This window comes from Cyprinodon tularosa, unplaced genomic scaffold (assembly GCF_016077235.1).
Source record: "Cyprinodon tularosa strain WSP-4 unplaced genomic scaffold, ASM1607723v1 ctg80, whole genome shotgun sequence".
Lineage (NCBI taxonomy): Eukaryota > Metazoa > Chordata > Actinopteri > Cyprinodontiformes > Cyprinodontidae > Cyprinodon > Cyprinodon tularosa.
The window spans coordinates 1,293,616-1,308,701 of record NW_024039563.1 but is presented as its reverse complement, the minus strand read 5'-3'; the positions used below and the strand labels follow the sequence as shown (position 1 = coordinate 1,308,701).

General features: G+C 38.3%; 2 protein-coding genes across 2 annotated transcripts; both read left to right on the top strand.

Moving 5' to 3' along the window:
- Nucleotides 1-2,526: 2,526 nt before the first annotated feature.
- ppie (peptidylprolyl isomerase E (cyclophilin E)) lies at nucleotides 2,527-8,082 on the top strand. Its single transcript, XM_038271555.1, has 10 exons — nucleotides 2,527-2,594; nucleotides 2,949-3,047; nucleotides 3,125-3,168; nucleotides 3,250-3,276; nucleotides 4,897-4,978; nucleotides 5,056-5,156; nucleotides 6,756-6,879; nucleotides 7,301-7,486; nucleotides 7,565-7,707; nucleotides 7,822-8,082. Exons 1-10 carry the CDS (start codon nucleotides 2,564-2,566, stop codon nucleotides 7,888-7,890), a joined length of 906 nt encoding a protein of 301 aa, XP_038127483.1. The 5' UTR covers nucleotides 2,527-2,563; the 3' UTR covers nucleotides 7,891-8,082.
- Nucleotides 8,083-10,236: 2,154 nt separating this feature from the next.
- gjb10 (gap junction protein beta 10) lies at nucleotides 10,237-12,234 on the top strand. The gene is made up of 2 exons (XM_038271618.1): nucleotides 10,237-10,394; nucleotides 10,763-12,234. The coding sequence occupies exon 2, from the start codon at nucleotides 10,865-10,867 to the stop codon at nucleotides 11,651-11,653; it is 789 nt and encodes a 262-aa protein (XP_038127546.1). The 5' UTR covers nucleotides 10,237-10,394; nucleotides 10,763-10,864; the 3' UTR covers nucleotides 11,654-12,234.
- Nucleotides 12,235-15,086: the final 2,852 nt, after the last annotated feature.

Here is a 15,086-nt window from a genome sequence, read left to right as displayed (position 1 = left end):
TGTTGGACATGCTGCTGTTATAGTTGGAGTACAGAAATAAGCTGAATTATACTGAAACTTTTGATAATTTACTTCAATATTTTGGAAAGAAATGTTAGTTGATGGTCAATTTTTATACATATTGGAAAAATGTGCTAGAATTTTATGATAAGTTGTAAACGGCTAAATATTTCATGTTAAATTTTTTTTTTATCTAAAAAAAAGGGAACATTTTTGAAAGTTGTACAGTTGGTTGTTATCAGGGGGATTTTATTGGTCTTCCTCAGGGCAGCTATGTAGCTGACTGCAGTCAGCATGTGGCGCATGATTGGGTGGTGCAGTGCTTTGAAATCTTTGGACATTTCCAGCTTTTTTATTGTCATTACACTGTCACGACAACAAAGCATTTAACCTATCCTCTTGGGGAGCAGTGGGGAGCAGCCATTGGGCAGCGCCTGGGGAGCAGTTATGGGGCTCAAACTCAGAACATCTGGATCCCAGCGCAATACCCCTCATTACTAGGCCGCCACCTTTCCATCACGCTTGTCCCAGATGGGTTCGCGAGGGGTTCTGGTGCCTATCTCCAGCTGTGTACAGGTGAGACAGGTTGCCAGTCCATTGCAGGGCAACACAGAGACAAACAGGACAGACATTCACACACACACTCACACCTAAGGGGAATTTAGAGAAGCCAATTAACCTAACAGTCATGTTTTTAGAATGTTGAGAGAACTCATGCATGCTCAGGGAGAACATGCACTGAATTGAACCCAGAACCTTCTTGCTACCCACTGTACATATATACAGAGATGGCAAAAGTACTCACTTTCCGTACTTGAGTAAAAGTACAGATACTTGTGTTAAAAAATACTCTGGGAAAAGTGGAAGTACTGATTAAACTTCTTTCCTCAAGTAAAAGTAACAAAGTACAGGCTTGTAAATTTACTTAAAGTATAAAAGTAAAAGTAGAAACCACTTTTTTCATGCCGTTGCCTACATTTAAAATGGATGTCTGCCAATAGGACTAGATCTCCGTTGTGTTCATTTTCAATCATCTCGTCGTCCATACTACTACGCTAACGCCACCAAGCTGCAATGATTTGCAGCGAATGAATACCACCGAATCTGTCGATTCATCTTGTAGTGGTGCCTCAAATGCAACGTAGATTCCCATCCAATTAGATTGAATTTGGTATTGATGACGTGAAAAATAATCACGGTAACTCCATTTAAAAATGATTCAAAACTAAAGTAACGAGCCAATTTTTAAAAATGTAAGGAGTAGAAAGTGCAGATATTTGTGTGAAAATGTAAGGAGTAGAAGTAAAAAGTCGCCATAAAAGTAAGTAGTAAAGTCAAGTAAAAATATCAGAAAAATCTAATTGAGTACAGTAATGAAGTATTTGTACTTTGTTACTTCCCATCTCTGCATATATATTACAATTTTAGATGGTGCAAGGTAAATCCCTTTGTTGTTCCAAAATGGGGAAATTCACCATCTTGGCTGCCATTGTGTGGCACCAGGGGAGCAGTGTGGGGTTAGGGGTTTTTGCTCAGGAACCCAGTGTGCAGGCTGTGGGGATCAAATCGGCTACTTGCAACCTTCTCAGAGCACAAGCGCACTGCTCTAACCATTAGGCCAGCACTCCCTAGTGACATGACACAGCTCTATAGAAAATGTACATTGAAATCTGCAGCAAAAGACTTTTGACTTTGAATACGCTATTAAAGGAGTGTCTTAATTCCCAGGATGGCAAACTAATATCATTTAGTTATAATTATTGTGCTTTTAATCGTATCTCAATTTGTCTGCTTGAACTGTCTTGGAATAAGTTAGGTTGTGTATAACTAAATGTGCCAGAAAGGCTTTTCAGACTACTATTTTGAGTATTGTAACTCCAGAAGCAATGTGAAAAAAAGGTAATTTGAGAAACATGAAAGACATTTTCTTAGCTTCCTGGGGATGTAAATGTTTATGACCTAATTTTAAGCATGTCCTAAATGGAAGATTAAACAAGCTCATGTTGCAGGTTTTATTATTATAATTTTTACTATTGTTACAGGAGCTTTTTATATCCAATACTTGTTTATTTTAGAATGTACAAAAATTAAAATACGGTTTATTTTGAGGAAAGCTAATAAAAATTAGCAAATAAAGGGTTCATGATAAAGACTAAAAAGGCGAATACTTATGTATACAGTTATATAAAGCAGTATAATATGATTGTTTTATTATATAACAGGTACAGTTTAGAATATTCACTGAATTTAGTTATTTAAATGTATCTTGAATAATATTGAGCAAAATATCAGCATTATTGTGTTCACAATTCCGAATCTGGAAATCTTGGAAAAAGAAAGTAAAGCAAGAGATAACCAGTTCTTTCATTTAAAAAAATTATAATAAACGGGACAATATATGTTTGTTTTTTTAAGAAAATCCTCTAAAGTTAGATTCATGTGAGTGGTAGTTATGGGAGCTACCACTAAGAGGCGCTGTAGCCAACAAGAGCCTGAAGGCGGGCATCGTTTTTCCAAACAACCAATCAGCGGGCGCGATCAAAGTTGAAAGGTTACATCCAATATGGCGGCCAGCAAACGAGTGCTTTATGTCGGTAAGTCTTATAGTTTTTTTTTTACTCTTCCAAAATATTAAGAGGATTTATGTATTTTAGGAATAAAGAGATGTCCCGTTTTTAATTAATTCTTAATAAAAGTAAACATTATAGAGTGCTAATTATCAAAAAAGAGGAAATGTGCATTAACTCATTCAACTGCTTAAGTTTTAGAGGATTTCCTGACTTGATTGTATTATTATGCTTGATAAAGATAAAGATATAGAGATAAATATAAATATTTGGCAAATATATTCTGCGCCGAATGTCGGTAAAGATTTGATATTGACCATATAAAGAGCATATTTTTTGTGGGTGTTGTGCTGAGTGTCTGTATTGTGTGTTTTCTGTGAGGTGGCTTGGCGGAGGAGGTGGATGAAAAGGTGTTGCATGCTGCTTTCATTCCCTTTGGAGACATCATAGACATCCAGATACCTCTAGACTATGAAACGGGTAAGTGCACACGCTTTTTTGCTGCTAAGGATTAAGGGGGGCACAGACCTAATAATTGTGTTGTGTTAAATTTTCAGAAAAGCACAGAGGATTTGCATTCATTGAGTTTGAGCTGCCAGAGGTGTGTGAAGAAATGTAAATAGATCCTGTCTCTGCAACATTTGTTTCATGATTAAATGGCTGATGTGTTCTTGTTCTGCAGGATGCCGCAGCAGCCATTGATAACATGGTAAGCAGTGAAAGTTTGCTTTTACTTTCTGATGTCGTTGAAAATTATTGCTGGTATTCTTCTTCTGCTTAATTGATTTCTGCCCTGAGCTATCTCTATAGTTATGCTGCTCTAGGCTTAGACTTCTGTCCTCCAGACCTAAACAGAAAGTTGACACTTGGTCTGAGCAGAATTGTGATCACTTCATCAACCTCTGTAGTTTTAGGATCACTTCGACAAAACAGGCTTAAATCAGAGGTGACCGCAGTTTTACTCAGTTGTTTTGAAAATGTTTCAAAACTTCATCATATTTGTCAGTTCTTTCATTCGTTTAATTAGTTGTTGTTTGGTTTCCTCCAATGTAGGAATCCAAGCACTCCGAGCTATCTTAGGCCAGATAAAATTAACCATGATGGCATCTAACTTGGAATGTGCTTAGGAGGATGTGCCTCCAGGTGATTGAAAACATCATACTTCAACTGCAGGTTGCTCTACTGACAGCTGACAGAGCTATTGAAGACTTCTGGATAAGTGTCAAAATGTGTGAAAGTGTGAAAGTCTGGCTGCCGCTTTGTGGTCGACATGACCTGGATGACAGAGAATTTACACAAGCACAAAGGAATGTTTCAATGTGTGATTACAGCTAACGGAGAGTGGTTGGGTGACTGGAAATATCCTTTCCTCAATCTAGCTTGATATTTATAGACTAAAATTAAAAAAATCTGCATCAAAAATCCAATCAATCAAATAGACTACATTTTTATATAGAAAGAATGATCAAATATATGTTTATTGATGGCAACAGAAACGTGTGGTGAGGTGAAACTTTATATAGAACATTTATCCAAATATATTAACACTTTCAAACCTGTGAAACAAAATCTAGTAAAAAAAAAAAAAAAAAAATCAGTTAAAAAAGGCTATCCTGAGCTATCTCTATAGTTATGCTGTTATAGGCTTAGACTTCTGGAGGGCATAAAGACCCCTATTTCATCATTCTGCTTCATTCTATCTCTATTCTTCCACTCTGCAGAATCTATTAGTTCAATCTCTAACGTTCTGCTCTCTTTGCTTTTTCTTATAGTAGCTTTGCCCCGTCTGTTCCTGTTTGGCTGTGACTCCATCCTGGAGAGAAATATCAGCTGTGCTGCTGCCATCAACACCTTTGTTTATAGATATTGAAGATTGGCCTGTTTTTCAGTGTAGTCCTGTTTCTCTGACTGTTACTGGCTGGATGTGCTCTCTTCATCCTCTGACATGGGAGCTGGCTCAGAGCTCATCTGCCTAGCTGTGTGTTTCCTGGACGGGGCCGCCTTTTACAGCTGCTTTTTGTATCTCTGCTTCTGTCTCCTTGAACCCCACTCAGTCTCGGCAGATGGCCGCTCACACTGAGCCTGGTTCTGCCGGAGGTTTCTTCCTTTTAAAAGGGAGTTTTTCCTCTCCACTGTCGCTACAAGCATGCTTAGTGTGAGGGATTGCATTCGAACCAATGAGTCGATGCAATCAACTGGTTTTTCTTAGATAGAAATCTTTGAATCAACGTGACTGTATGATCCTGTGAACTGTAAAGTGCCTTAAGATGACATGTGTTGTGAATTGGCATTATATAAATAAACTGAATTGAATTGAATTGTTCATTAGAACGAGTCTGAGCTTTTTGGACGGACCATCCGTGTCAACATCGCTAAGCCCATGAGAATCAAAGAGGGTTCTTCTCGACCTGGTAATAAACTCAGAGTCCTGCTACACACCTTTTCTTTGAGTTGGCTGCTCCGTTCTGTAATCGTGTCTTTCCCACAGTGTGGTCGGATGACGACTGGCTGAAAAAGTTCTCAGGGAAAACTGTGGAGGAAGCTGAGGCAGAGGCAGCATCAGGAGAGGCAGCCACCACAACACAGGAGGTAAGATCTTTATTTCTGGAGTTGATGACATATTTTCAGCAAACGTCTTCTTTTACTCATAAATATGCTTTTAGGAAAAATAGACATGATTCAAGTGAAGCATGACCAGTTCCATGAAAGTGAAGATGCAGTGAAATCTTTCTTTTGAATATGTTCTTTTAGGAACTTGCATTTAACGGTTATATACAGGTTTAGATGTAAAACATGAAGCAAAAATTGGGATAAAATTGTGAATAATCTGAATAGAACAGGTTAGCATTTCGGTTTCATCAAGGCAGATATGCTTTTACCGGTATGTAGAAAGGAACAAGGACAAGTGCAGCTGTATTATGAGAGAAAAGAAGCCCTGATTGCTTTGTACAGTATCTGTTTCTAAGTCTGTCCCCCAAAATCTTATCTCTTAATAAGTTATCAAAAATAGTTTTTAAATTAAATCAAGGTGACTAACATAGAAACTCTTTCGGAAACTATTTTGGATGTGGGGTGGTGATTGGAGAAATAACTGAATATAAAATCGCTTACAGGTCTGGTTTAAGAAAAGGTAGCTATACTGCGCACCATTTTCATATTGAATCTAGACATTTAATTTTTTTTTTTTAATCCAACTCGTTTGATTTCAGCAGGATATGGAACATCTTTTATTAATTGGTTCTATATCTCATTCTCTGAAAAATACATCTAAACATTTATTTCTCTGTACATGTCTATCATTATTCCCTCTGTTTTCCATCCACCCGTTGGTCCATTATCTATCTGATGATGGACATCTATAGGGCTGAAATAATTAATTGGATTAATTGATTATTCAAACAATTGTCAACTAATCATTAACTGGTAGTACAGAGACTGTAAAATGTGATTTAGCTGACTGAGTGACCCACTTAGAGCAGTTATTATATCATAATTGTAAAAATAATATATAAACATTTTACATTTAAGATAAGAAAAAAAAATTTTTTCGTCTGTCAATATGCTCTATCCAGAACTCCTCAAGTGGTAAGGTTTTAGTTTCAACTGGTTAAATTTAGTTTAAAATCTTCTTTAAGGAAACTTTTTCCTATTGGATTATTAATCGATAAGTCGAAAAAATAATCATCAGATTAATCGATTTGCAAAATAATAGTTAGTTGCAGCCCTAGACTTCTATCTGGTCTTCTGGCCTTCTCAGAGGTTTCACATCAAGCCTGAACACTGTAGAAATTTCGACCATAATTACATAGTGAGTTTATGTATTTATAGATAAACATGTGGCCTGTTTTAGGAGTTTATTATTTTAAATAATTTTTTTAAGCATGATTGTGAAGAAATCTCTGATTTTAATTTGTTCATTTTCATAGAATTTTTATTTCTTATTATTTTTACTATGTTAAAAGTTATTTCTTTAACCATTGTGAGTTTTTCTTTCCTTAAACAAGGACTACCAACAATTTTGTCCATGTGTGCATTTTTTAATTCGGGCTAAAAAAAAACCTAACAAATCTAAGAACATGGTGTTTAATTTTGATATAAAAGGTTTGTTAGAATCCGGATCTGTGGGTTTTCAATGTTAAATATTTTGGCTAAATAAGCTAAGAATGATTTTTTATTTTTTTTTTACAGGGTGAGCCACCAGCTAAAAAGGGCAGAGTAAATCCACAGGTCTACATGGATATAAAGATCGGAAACAAGCCAGCAGGAAGACTGCGCTTCCTCCTCCGGGCCGACATTGTTCCAATGACAGTAGGTCTGTAAACGTTGTTAAATACATTTTTTCAGGCCTGACTCATAATCCAGTGAATGTTACCCTTCTTTCTCTCTTAATATAAAATAAGTTATTTTTTTTCCTGTTTGTGGCATTTTAATGTTTTTATGCTAATCTGTTTTAGCCTATATTTATTAAATATAAGATCTCTATTTGATTTGAACTGAACTGACCAAAGCACGGGGTAATGTCTAGGTAGCGTCAGACTGATTAAAGCTCAGGAATAAAGGTGGGCTTTTAGACGCCTCCAGATTCCAACACCAACATGTAAAAAATGACTCTATCCTGTTAGAACCTTTGATGTTACAGGAAAGGAAAACTTATGGTTCCAACAGCTTTAAAATGAAACTATGAGTGAAATATAAATGTTATTAATAACATTTCATGTATTTATTTTAAATAGAGAACTTCCGCTGCTTATGCACACATGAAAAGGGCTTTGGCTACAAGGGCAGCAGCTTCCATCGCATTATCCCTCAGTTCATGTGCCAAGGAGGAGACTTCACCAACCACAACGGCACCGGCGGCAAGTCAATCTACGGTCGAAAGTTTGATGACGAGAACTTCGTCCTCAAACACACAGCTCCAGGTAAAGGGTCTGGCACTAAGCCTTTTTTTTCTTTGATCCAAATCATTTTGGACTGAGGGTTTATGCCCGTTCACACAGGCCAGCTCTCCATGGCTAACTCTGGACCAAACACAAATGGCTCTCAGTTCTTCATCACAACGGACAAAACGGACTGGCTGGATGGGAAACACGTGGTGTTCGGAGATCTGGTGGAGGGGCTAGATGTGTTACGTGCAATGGAAGTGAGTAAAAAAGATATTTTAATCTGGAAAGAACAGCAGATGCCTTTAGTGCATGTGCTTTAATGTAAATCGATTATTCAGAAAACAAACCCAGACTTTGTTTTCCTCTTGCAGGCTCAGGGGACGAAGGATGGAAAGCCAAAACAGAAAGTGATCATCTCAGACTGTGGGGAATATGTCTGATCAAGTTATACACTCTGTTTGTTTGTCTCTGAGATGCCGATGTTTTTCTACAACCAAGAGTTTTCATGGCCATTCTATTTCGTTAACAGCCTCCTCTGTTGTCATGTAAATATGTCAGTAAACTCATTTTTTAAAATAAAATCAAAACTGAATAAACATTTTTAAGCAAATGGTGGCTACGCACTCTATGAATGCTTGGGTTGCATTTTCTGTACACAAAAAAATGAAAAACGTGTCCTATAAATATTTTATTTACATACCAATGCGTAAATATTTGTCTTTTTCAGCCTTTAAAAAAGGAGAAATGTTTTTGTTTTCTTTAATTGAACATGAAGTCTTTTAAATTGTCATATACGTTTAAAGACCTTTTTTCGCCACTACTTTAAAAAATATGTAATATAATTGTGTCCCACATACATTTTTACCACCCTTTCACACAGACTTGTTCATAATAAATGCTCTAAGACACTTTTATTTTTATTTAAACTATGGTTGGTGATATTTTCCTGCGATATTGCATAATGTGGAGTTGCTCATTATGAGAGCAACTGTGGCTGTGCTGTAATAGAAGTTCATGTTACTTTCATGCTTTGTGTCAAGTGGGTTTGCTTACAAAGAGATTACAAAGAGGTACTCTGGCTTCTCCAACAATCCAAAAACTAGACTGTTGGGTTAACTGGCTTCTCTAAATTCTCCTTAGGTGTGAGTGTATGTAACCTGTCCAGGGTGTACCCCCCCTGTAGACAGCTGGAGATGGGCACCAGCACCCCTCGCGACCCCAGCTGGGATAAAGCGCGATGGAGAATGGATGGATGGATGATATCACTACCTAAATCACATACTGCAAACTTTATTTCTATATGATGCAGATTTTTACATCAATCTGTAAATTCTTTGAAACACTGAGCAACATTCTAGTTTTGCTGAGGTAAAACACTTCTTACATTTCCTTTGGTGTAGAAATGGTGTAACAAGATTGTGGCCCGTGTACTAAAGACATTATACTACGAGAAATTCTAATGCTGATGTGTGCTGGAGCTTACCTGGTTTCTCATTGGTCCTTTGGATCTATAACCTTTTTTTTCTTAATTCAGTTTGACTAATTATTTAAAAAGATAGGATTCCAGTTTTCATCTGTTTTTTTCAAAACAAATTAAAAAATACTTTTACAGCTGAATTTATCAGTTTTTCTTCAGTTCTAATTCTGATTTTAAAGAAAACTTTAACCCCTAGAACCCTACGGACCCACTGGTGGTTCCAGCTGCCACGTGACCTCGTAATTTTAACAAACCCCCAGTATTGATGTAAAAAACACATTTGGCACAGTTTGGTGACATTTTTGGATAAATGTGCCAAAATGGCCTCTCTCCGCCTAAGAAATTTCTCACTAATACCATTCTAAAATAAATATGATTCATCTGATTGAGTCCAAATTTGGTATATTTTTACACAACATTTAGATTTAAAAGTCTGTACTACTTTTTTGTGCTATAAATAATATTTTGGTAGTGTTTTGCAATGTTTATTTAAAAGAAAATTTTGGCGAGGTTCAAAAAATGCAAAATATTTTGTATTTTGTCCCTAATATTTCAGGCAGGATCAAAGCTACAATGGTGCTGACACCAGAAAACCATTCTATGACATCTTACCTTTACAGACGTACCAAAAGTTTCTTCTTAAATCTAATAGCTGTGAGGCTATAAGTTATTTACTTTTGTGTGTTTTTGTCAGGCAGAAATGTATTATATATTATACCCCCTTAGGGTGTAAGAGGTTAACTTAAGTTAAAGATATACAAAATCCCTAAATGTTGAATGCATATTGACCTAATATTCCAAATAATAGCTTTATTTGATCTTTTTTTTTTTTTTTTTTATAGCTACAATTTCCTTGCTTGAGTTGCTTTTTTGCTACGCTAAGGGATCTTTTATTTTGATTTTACCGATAATCCAAATTAACATTTTTTAAACCAAAAATACATATTTTCAGTTAGACATCAGGTGTATTTGAATACCTCTATCGTTTTTTTTTTTTGTTTGTTTTTTTTTTTTTGCTTCATGCTTTTCTGTGGCCCCCTGGAACATTTGGTCTAGAACCGCCTCTGTATATATATATATATATATATATATATATATATATATATATATATATATATATAACCGTATATTTGAAAATATTTACTCTTCTTTTTCTCTGTCTTTTTCACTTTAACAAAATTCAATAAAATAAAAACACTTTGGATAGCTTGTTTCTGATGGTGTTTTACATAAAAGTCTGGATCCTGACAATAGATCCTTTCAGCTGTGCCGATCCATGGCTGTTGATTGGTCCAACAAGTTTTGGCTGGTGGAGCCACACCTGGGCAGGCTGAGCGCACCGGAGCTATGGCAGGCTGTCCGATCCTCCCCTCTTTAGGCTCCGCTCCCATCGGGGGAAGTAAATCTGCTGAGATTCTCATCGGGCTGCTGCTGCGCTCCACCTCCGACTGTTCCCCACTTTAAACTGTGAGTACTTTTAAACAGATTCGATCGGAAATAATAGACCAGATGGCGTTTAAAGTCTGTTTTAGGGTGTTTTATGTGGGGCATCGGGGCTGTGCGCGGATATGCACAGAATGTACCAGGTCTGAAGTTTTTAGCGCAGGCTGTGGAAAATGAAGGGCTGGGTGTAGGAAGGCATGCCTCTCTTTATGTTTCTCAACAGTTCAGTAGCTGAGAGTAACTAGATTAAAAAAACAAAAAAAAAACTGAAGGTTTTTTAGAGTTAATCACAGTAAGTAGGCCTGCTGTTCATTCCTCTAAAATTTTGAAGTTATTCTCTTTATTTTGTGTTTATTCTTTATGATTTACTTTAGTCTGTTTGTTTGTTTCAGGTTAATAGATATTTTAGGTCCATCTTTGCCATTTCAGCTCTGAGGAAAGCTCCGACAAACCGCTAAATAGGAGAGGAAAGCAGTTAGTGATCACGCTCCATAATGAACTGGTCGTTCCTCCAGGACCTGCTCAGCGGGGTGAACAAGTACTCCACTGCCTTTGGCAGAGTGTGGCTGTCTATTGTGTTCCTCTTCAGGGTCATGGTGTTTGTGGTGGCAGCTGAAAAGGTGTGGGGGGACGAGCAGAAAGACTTTAAATGCAACACAGCTCAGCCAGGATGCCACAATGTTTGCTACGACCACTTCTTCCCCGTGTCCCATGTCAGGCTGTGGGCTCTACAGCTAATATTTGTCACCTGCCCTTCGTTCCTGGTGGTGATGCACGTGGCCTACAGGGAGGACAGAGAGCGGAAGAACAAGGAAAAGTACGGTGAAAAATGCCGGCGTATCTACCTGAACACCGGGAAGAAGCGCGGAGGCCTGTGGTGGACCTACGTCCTCACTCTGGTTTTCAAAGTAGGGGTCGATGCTACCTTCGTCTACCTTCTCTACCACATCTACGAAGGCTACCACTTCCCCTCGCTCATCAAGTGCACGCAGGATCCATGCCCCAACACAGTGGACTGCTTCATCTCACGGCCTACTGAGAAGAGGATCTTCACCATCTTCATGGTGGTCACCAGCCTGGTCTGCATCGTGCTCTCCATCATCGAGATTGTCTACCTGGTAGGAAAACGCTGCGGGGAGGTCATCCATGGGGATCATCGCTCTAACCGCACCATAACCAACACACTGTCCGGGAGCAGCGTGGTAGAATCGAACGCTCTGAAGCATGCAGGGAAAAACACACCTGAAACACCGGCACCCTCATACAGTGTCGCAGTTTCATGAAGAAAACGACAGCAAAGGGGTTTCAAAAGAATGTAAAGACTGGGAAGAAGCAAAGCTGGCACTCCTTGCTCCTTTAAGAGACTCATTGATATACATCTACTTCCTCAAAGACTGAATTTCTAAGTAGGGGTTGAGTTTCTAGACCAGGTTATATTTGTAAAGCTGTTGTTATTATGAAATAATGACCATTAATAGAAAAAAAAAACTCTATGGTTCTTTTGAACGAAGAACAAACAGTGTCTGACTTAGCTTTGACATCAGAAGCATGAGTCACCCCTCGGTTTGGCAAGTTTTACCAGCACATGTGGTTTCTATGGGGGAGATTTTTTCCTTAGCCTAAGCCCAACCTCAAATGTTCAGCCTGAGTTTTCCCCTTTCAGCCAGAGCCTTATGCTGGGCTCTTTTCAGACATGTTGTGTCATGATTTACTTACTGTTTCATACAGGGAGACGGGGGGGAACAAATATGTGTTTGTACTTTTAAACACAGCTGATCAGGTTGTGCATATATACAGTGCTGATTTCTCAACTCACTTAATATTTGTTAATATTTTGTAATAAATATTATTTTATGTTTTAAAAGGCTTCTTTTTTCATTGTTTGAACCGAATGTAAGAGTCAAAAGAGCTGGGAGCGGGCTAAAGGGCAATGTAAACCATCCACCCTTTCTTTAAAAGAAGGATTTGTTGACTCTGCATTGGCATGTGGTTGAGCAAAGATCTCAGCCTTCCTTTTTTACCCTTCTTTCATGTGTTTAATAAAAAAAAACCCAGCTCCCATTGGTCAGGGTAATTATTCTGTTGCCAGGCGCTTTTATTGTTTTGGCAGATTGCTACGTTGGGGATGAAAAAGGAGGGGCTGCCCACTCCTTTAGTTTGATTCATCTCGTACGAGTGGTTCCACCCACCGCTGGAATCCATTTATCCACACAGCTTTTCTTTTTTTACCATACTGTAGTTGTGCTACGTGTCGAGGCAGTGATGCAGTAGAGGCAGGAGGGCATAAGTAACGCTCTCCTTATTTGCCTTGCTACGGTTCTAAAAATCCTCTGTTCACCCTGGCAGAACCCCCACTGACAGAATGGTATATACAAAAGTAAAGCAGTCAAATTGCTTTCTACAAACATAAAATAGATTAACTGCAGGCACCCCTCGTTATTGTTCACTGGAAACTTTGAGTGTAGAAAGGCAATCGTCCAGCTTACAGAGTCTTTAGAAACTATATTTCTGAAATATTTTGGAAATTCAATTTAGTTTATTTATATTGCACCAATTCACAACACATGTCATCTTTACACTTTACAGTTCACCAGATTATACAGTCAAATTGATTCAAAGTTTTCTATCTAAGGAAAATCAGTTGATTGCATCGACTCATTGACTTGAATGCAATCCCTCACACTAAGCATGCCTGTAGCAACAGTGGAGAGGAAAAACTCCCTCTCAACAGCAAGAAACCTCCAGCAGATCCAGGCTCAGTGTGAGCGGCCATCTGCTGAGGCCTACTGGGGTTCAAGGAGACAGAAGCAGAAATATAAAAAGCAGCTGTAAAAGGCGGCCCCGCCCAGGAAACACACAACCAGGCAGACGAGCTCCGAGCCAGCTCCCATGTAAGTGGATGAAGAGAGCACATCCAGCCGGTCACAGTCAGAGAAACAGGACTACACTGGAAAAACAGGCTGATCTCCAACATCTGTAAACAAAGGTGTTGATGGCAGCAGCACAGCTGATATTTCTCTCCAGGATGATGTCACAGCCAAACAATACCACAGTCCACTAAAACATACATCTATCCATCTTCTCCCACTTTCTCCGCCTTCTCCATCAGTCTACAGGTAAAAGGCAGGGTACAGCATGGACAGGTAACCAGTCCCTGCAGGGCAAAAACATCCATGAAAACTAAAAATAAAGACAGTAAAGCATGGTGGTGGTTGCAACAGGCTGTGGAAAAGCTTTTCTTCAACAGGAAGAGGCATACTGGTCCAAGCTGATGAGGTGAATGGCACGAAGCACAGGGACACACTGGCTGGGGTTTACTTTCCAGCAGGACTAGCATAATCATATGACAAGAACAAAAGCTAAAGGGTTTAAATCAAGGAAGTATGTATTGGCATAGTTCAGTGAAACTTCACACTTATATACACCTGCAAATCGAAATAAATAAATATACTGTAGAAGACAAACACCTATCCCTAAGTCTTTGCCAATTCTGCAATCTGTGCCAGAGTGCTTATGTTTTTAGGAACCAGAAGGTCCATCTTCCTAAACACCTTCCAATTCAGACTCAAATCAATGATTAACCTCATCCTCACCTTCTTGGGTCTGGATAAACCTGTGAGTCTATGGTAGAGTCCTGCACGGGTCGAGTTTTACCAACCCGCACCCGCCCAAACCCGTTAGGATGACTACCGGACCCGACCCGTCACCCGCGGATTTCTTCGATTCAAATCCGAACCCGACCCGACCCGACCCGACCCGTTGATATTTAACCCGCAACCCGACCCATTAACACATCAAGTAATAGGCTATAGTACGCTGCGCTGCAGAACAGCGCCATTAACACTGCAGCAGACGTGTATGCACTGACTGTGGCCTTTTTGGAGGGAAGCCCACACTGCCGGCAAGGCTTTAAGCTACAACAAGGGTGACCCCAGTGCCTGATTAATATAACATTTCTGATGTCCATAACAACACACACGCATCAAAAAAAAAATCACCAACTACCCGCCCGCACTAAAAAAATATCCGCCGTCCCCCGACCCGTTTATTTTTATTTATGTATTTTTGACCTGCAAAAGAGCATTTTAGCGGGTGACCCGTCGGGGACCCGTGGGCAAAGACTCGAGGATAGGTGTGAGAATGTTTTCAGAAAACCTGAGCAAAAGTCTGGTTGCCTCAGATTTAGGCCTGTTTCGTGGTTGCTATGACTGGTTAGATGAATGATCATTTTCAGGGAAACCATTAAAAATAAATGCTAAGGCAAACTGCTTATGCTATTTTTCAAAGAAGAATTACCACCGCTTTATTACACAAAGTTTTTAGATACTCCACAAAGTACCTGAAGGTAGATATTGGTTGAATGGGATAATTGTACTTAAAAAAAAAAATGTATGTGGAAATATTTGCTTAATATGAGTTTATATTCAGATTTATCCACTACTTTTCTGTATTCGAACCAGAAAAATGTAGGTATATATATATATATATATATATATATATATATATATATATATATATATATATATATATATATATATATATATATATATATATACACAAAATCTAGTTCTGAAAAGAGAATTAATTCTGTACTTATCATCTTTAATGTTAGTTTATTGATGTGCATAATAAACCACAGTGTTTTTGCTGTCAAGTAATTGTGAATAAATAAAAAATGTAAATGTTTTGAACATTCCACCTGAGAGTATTACTGCT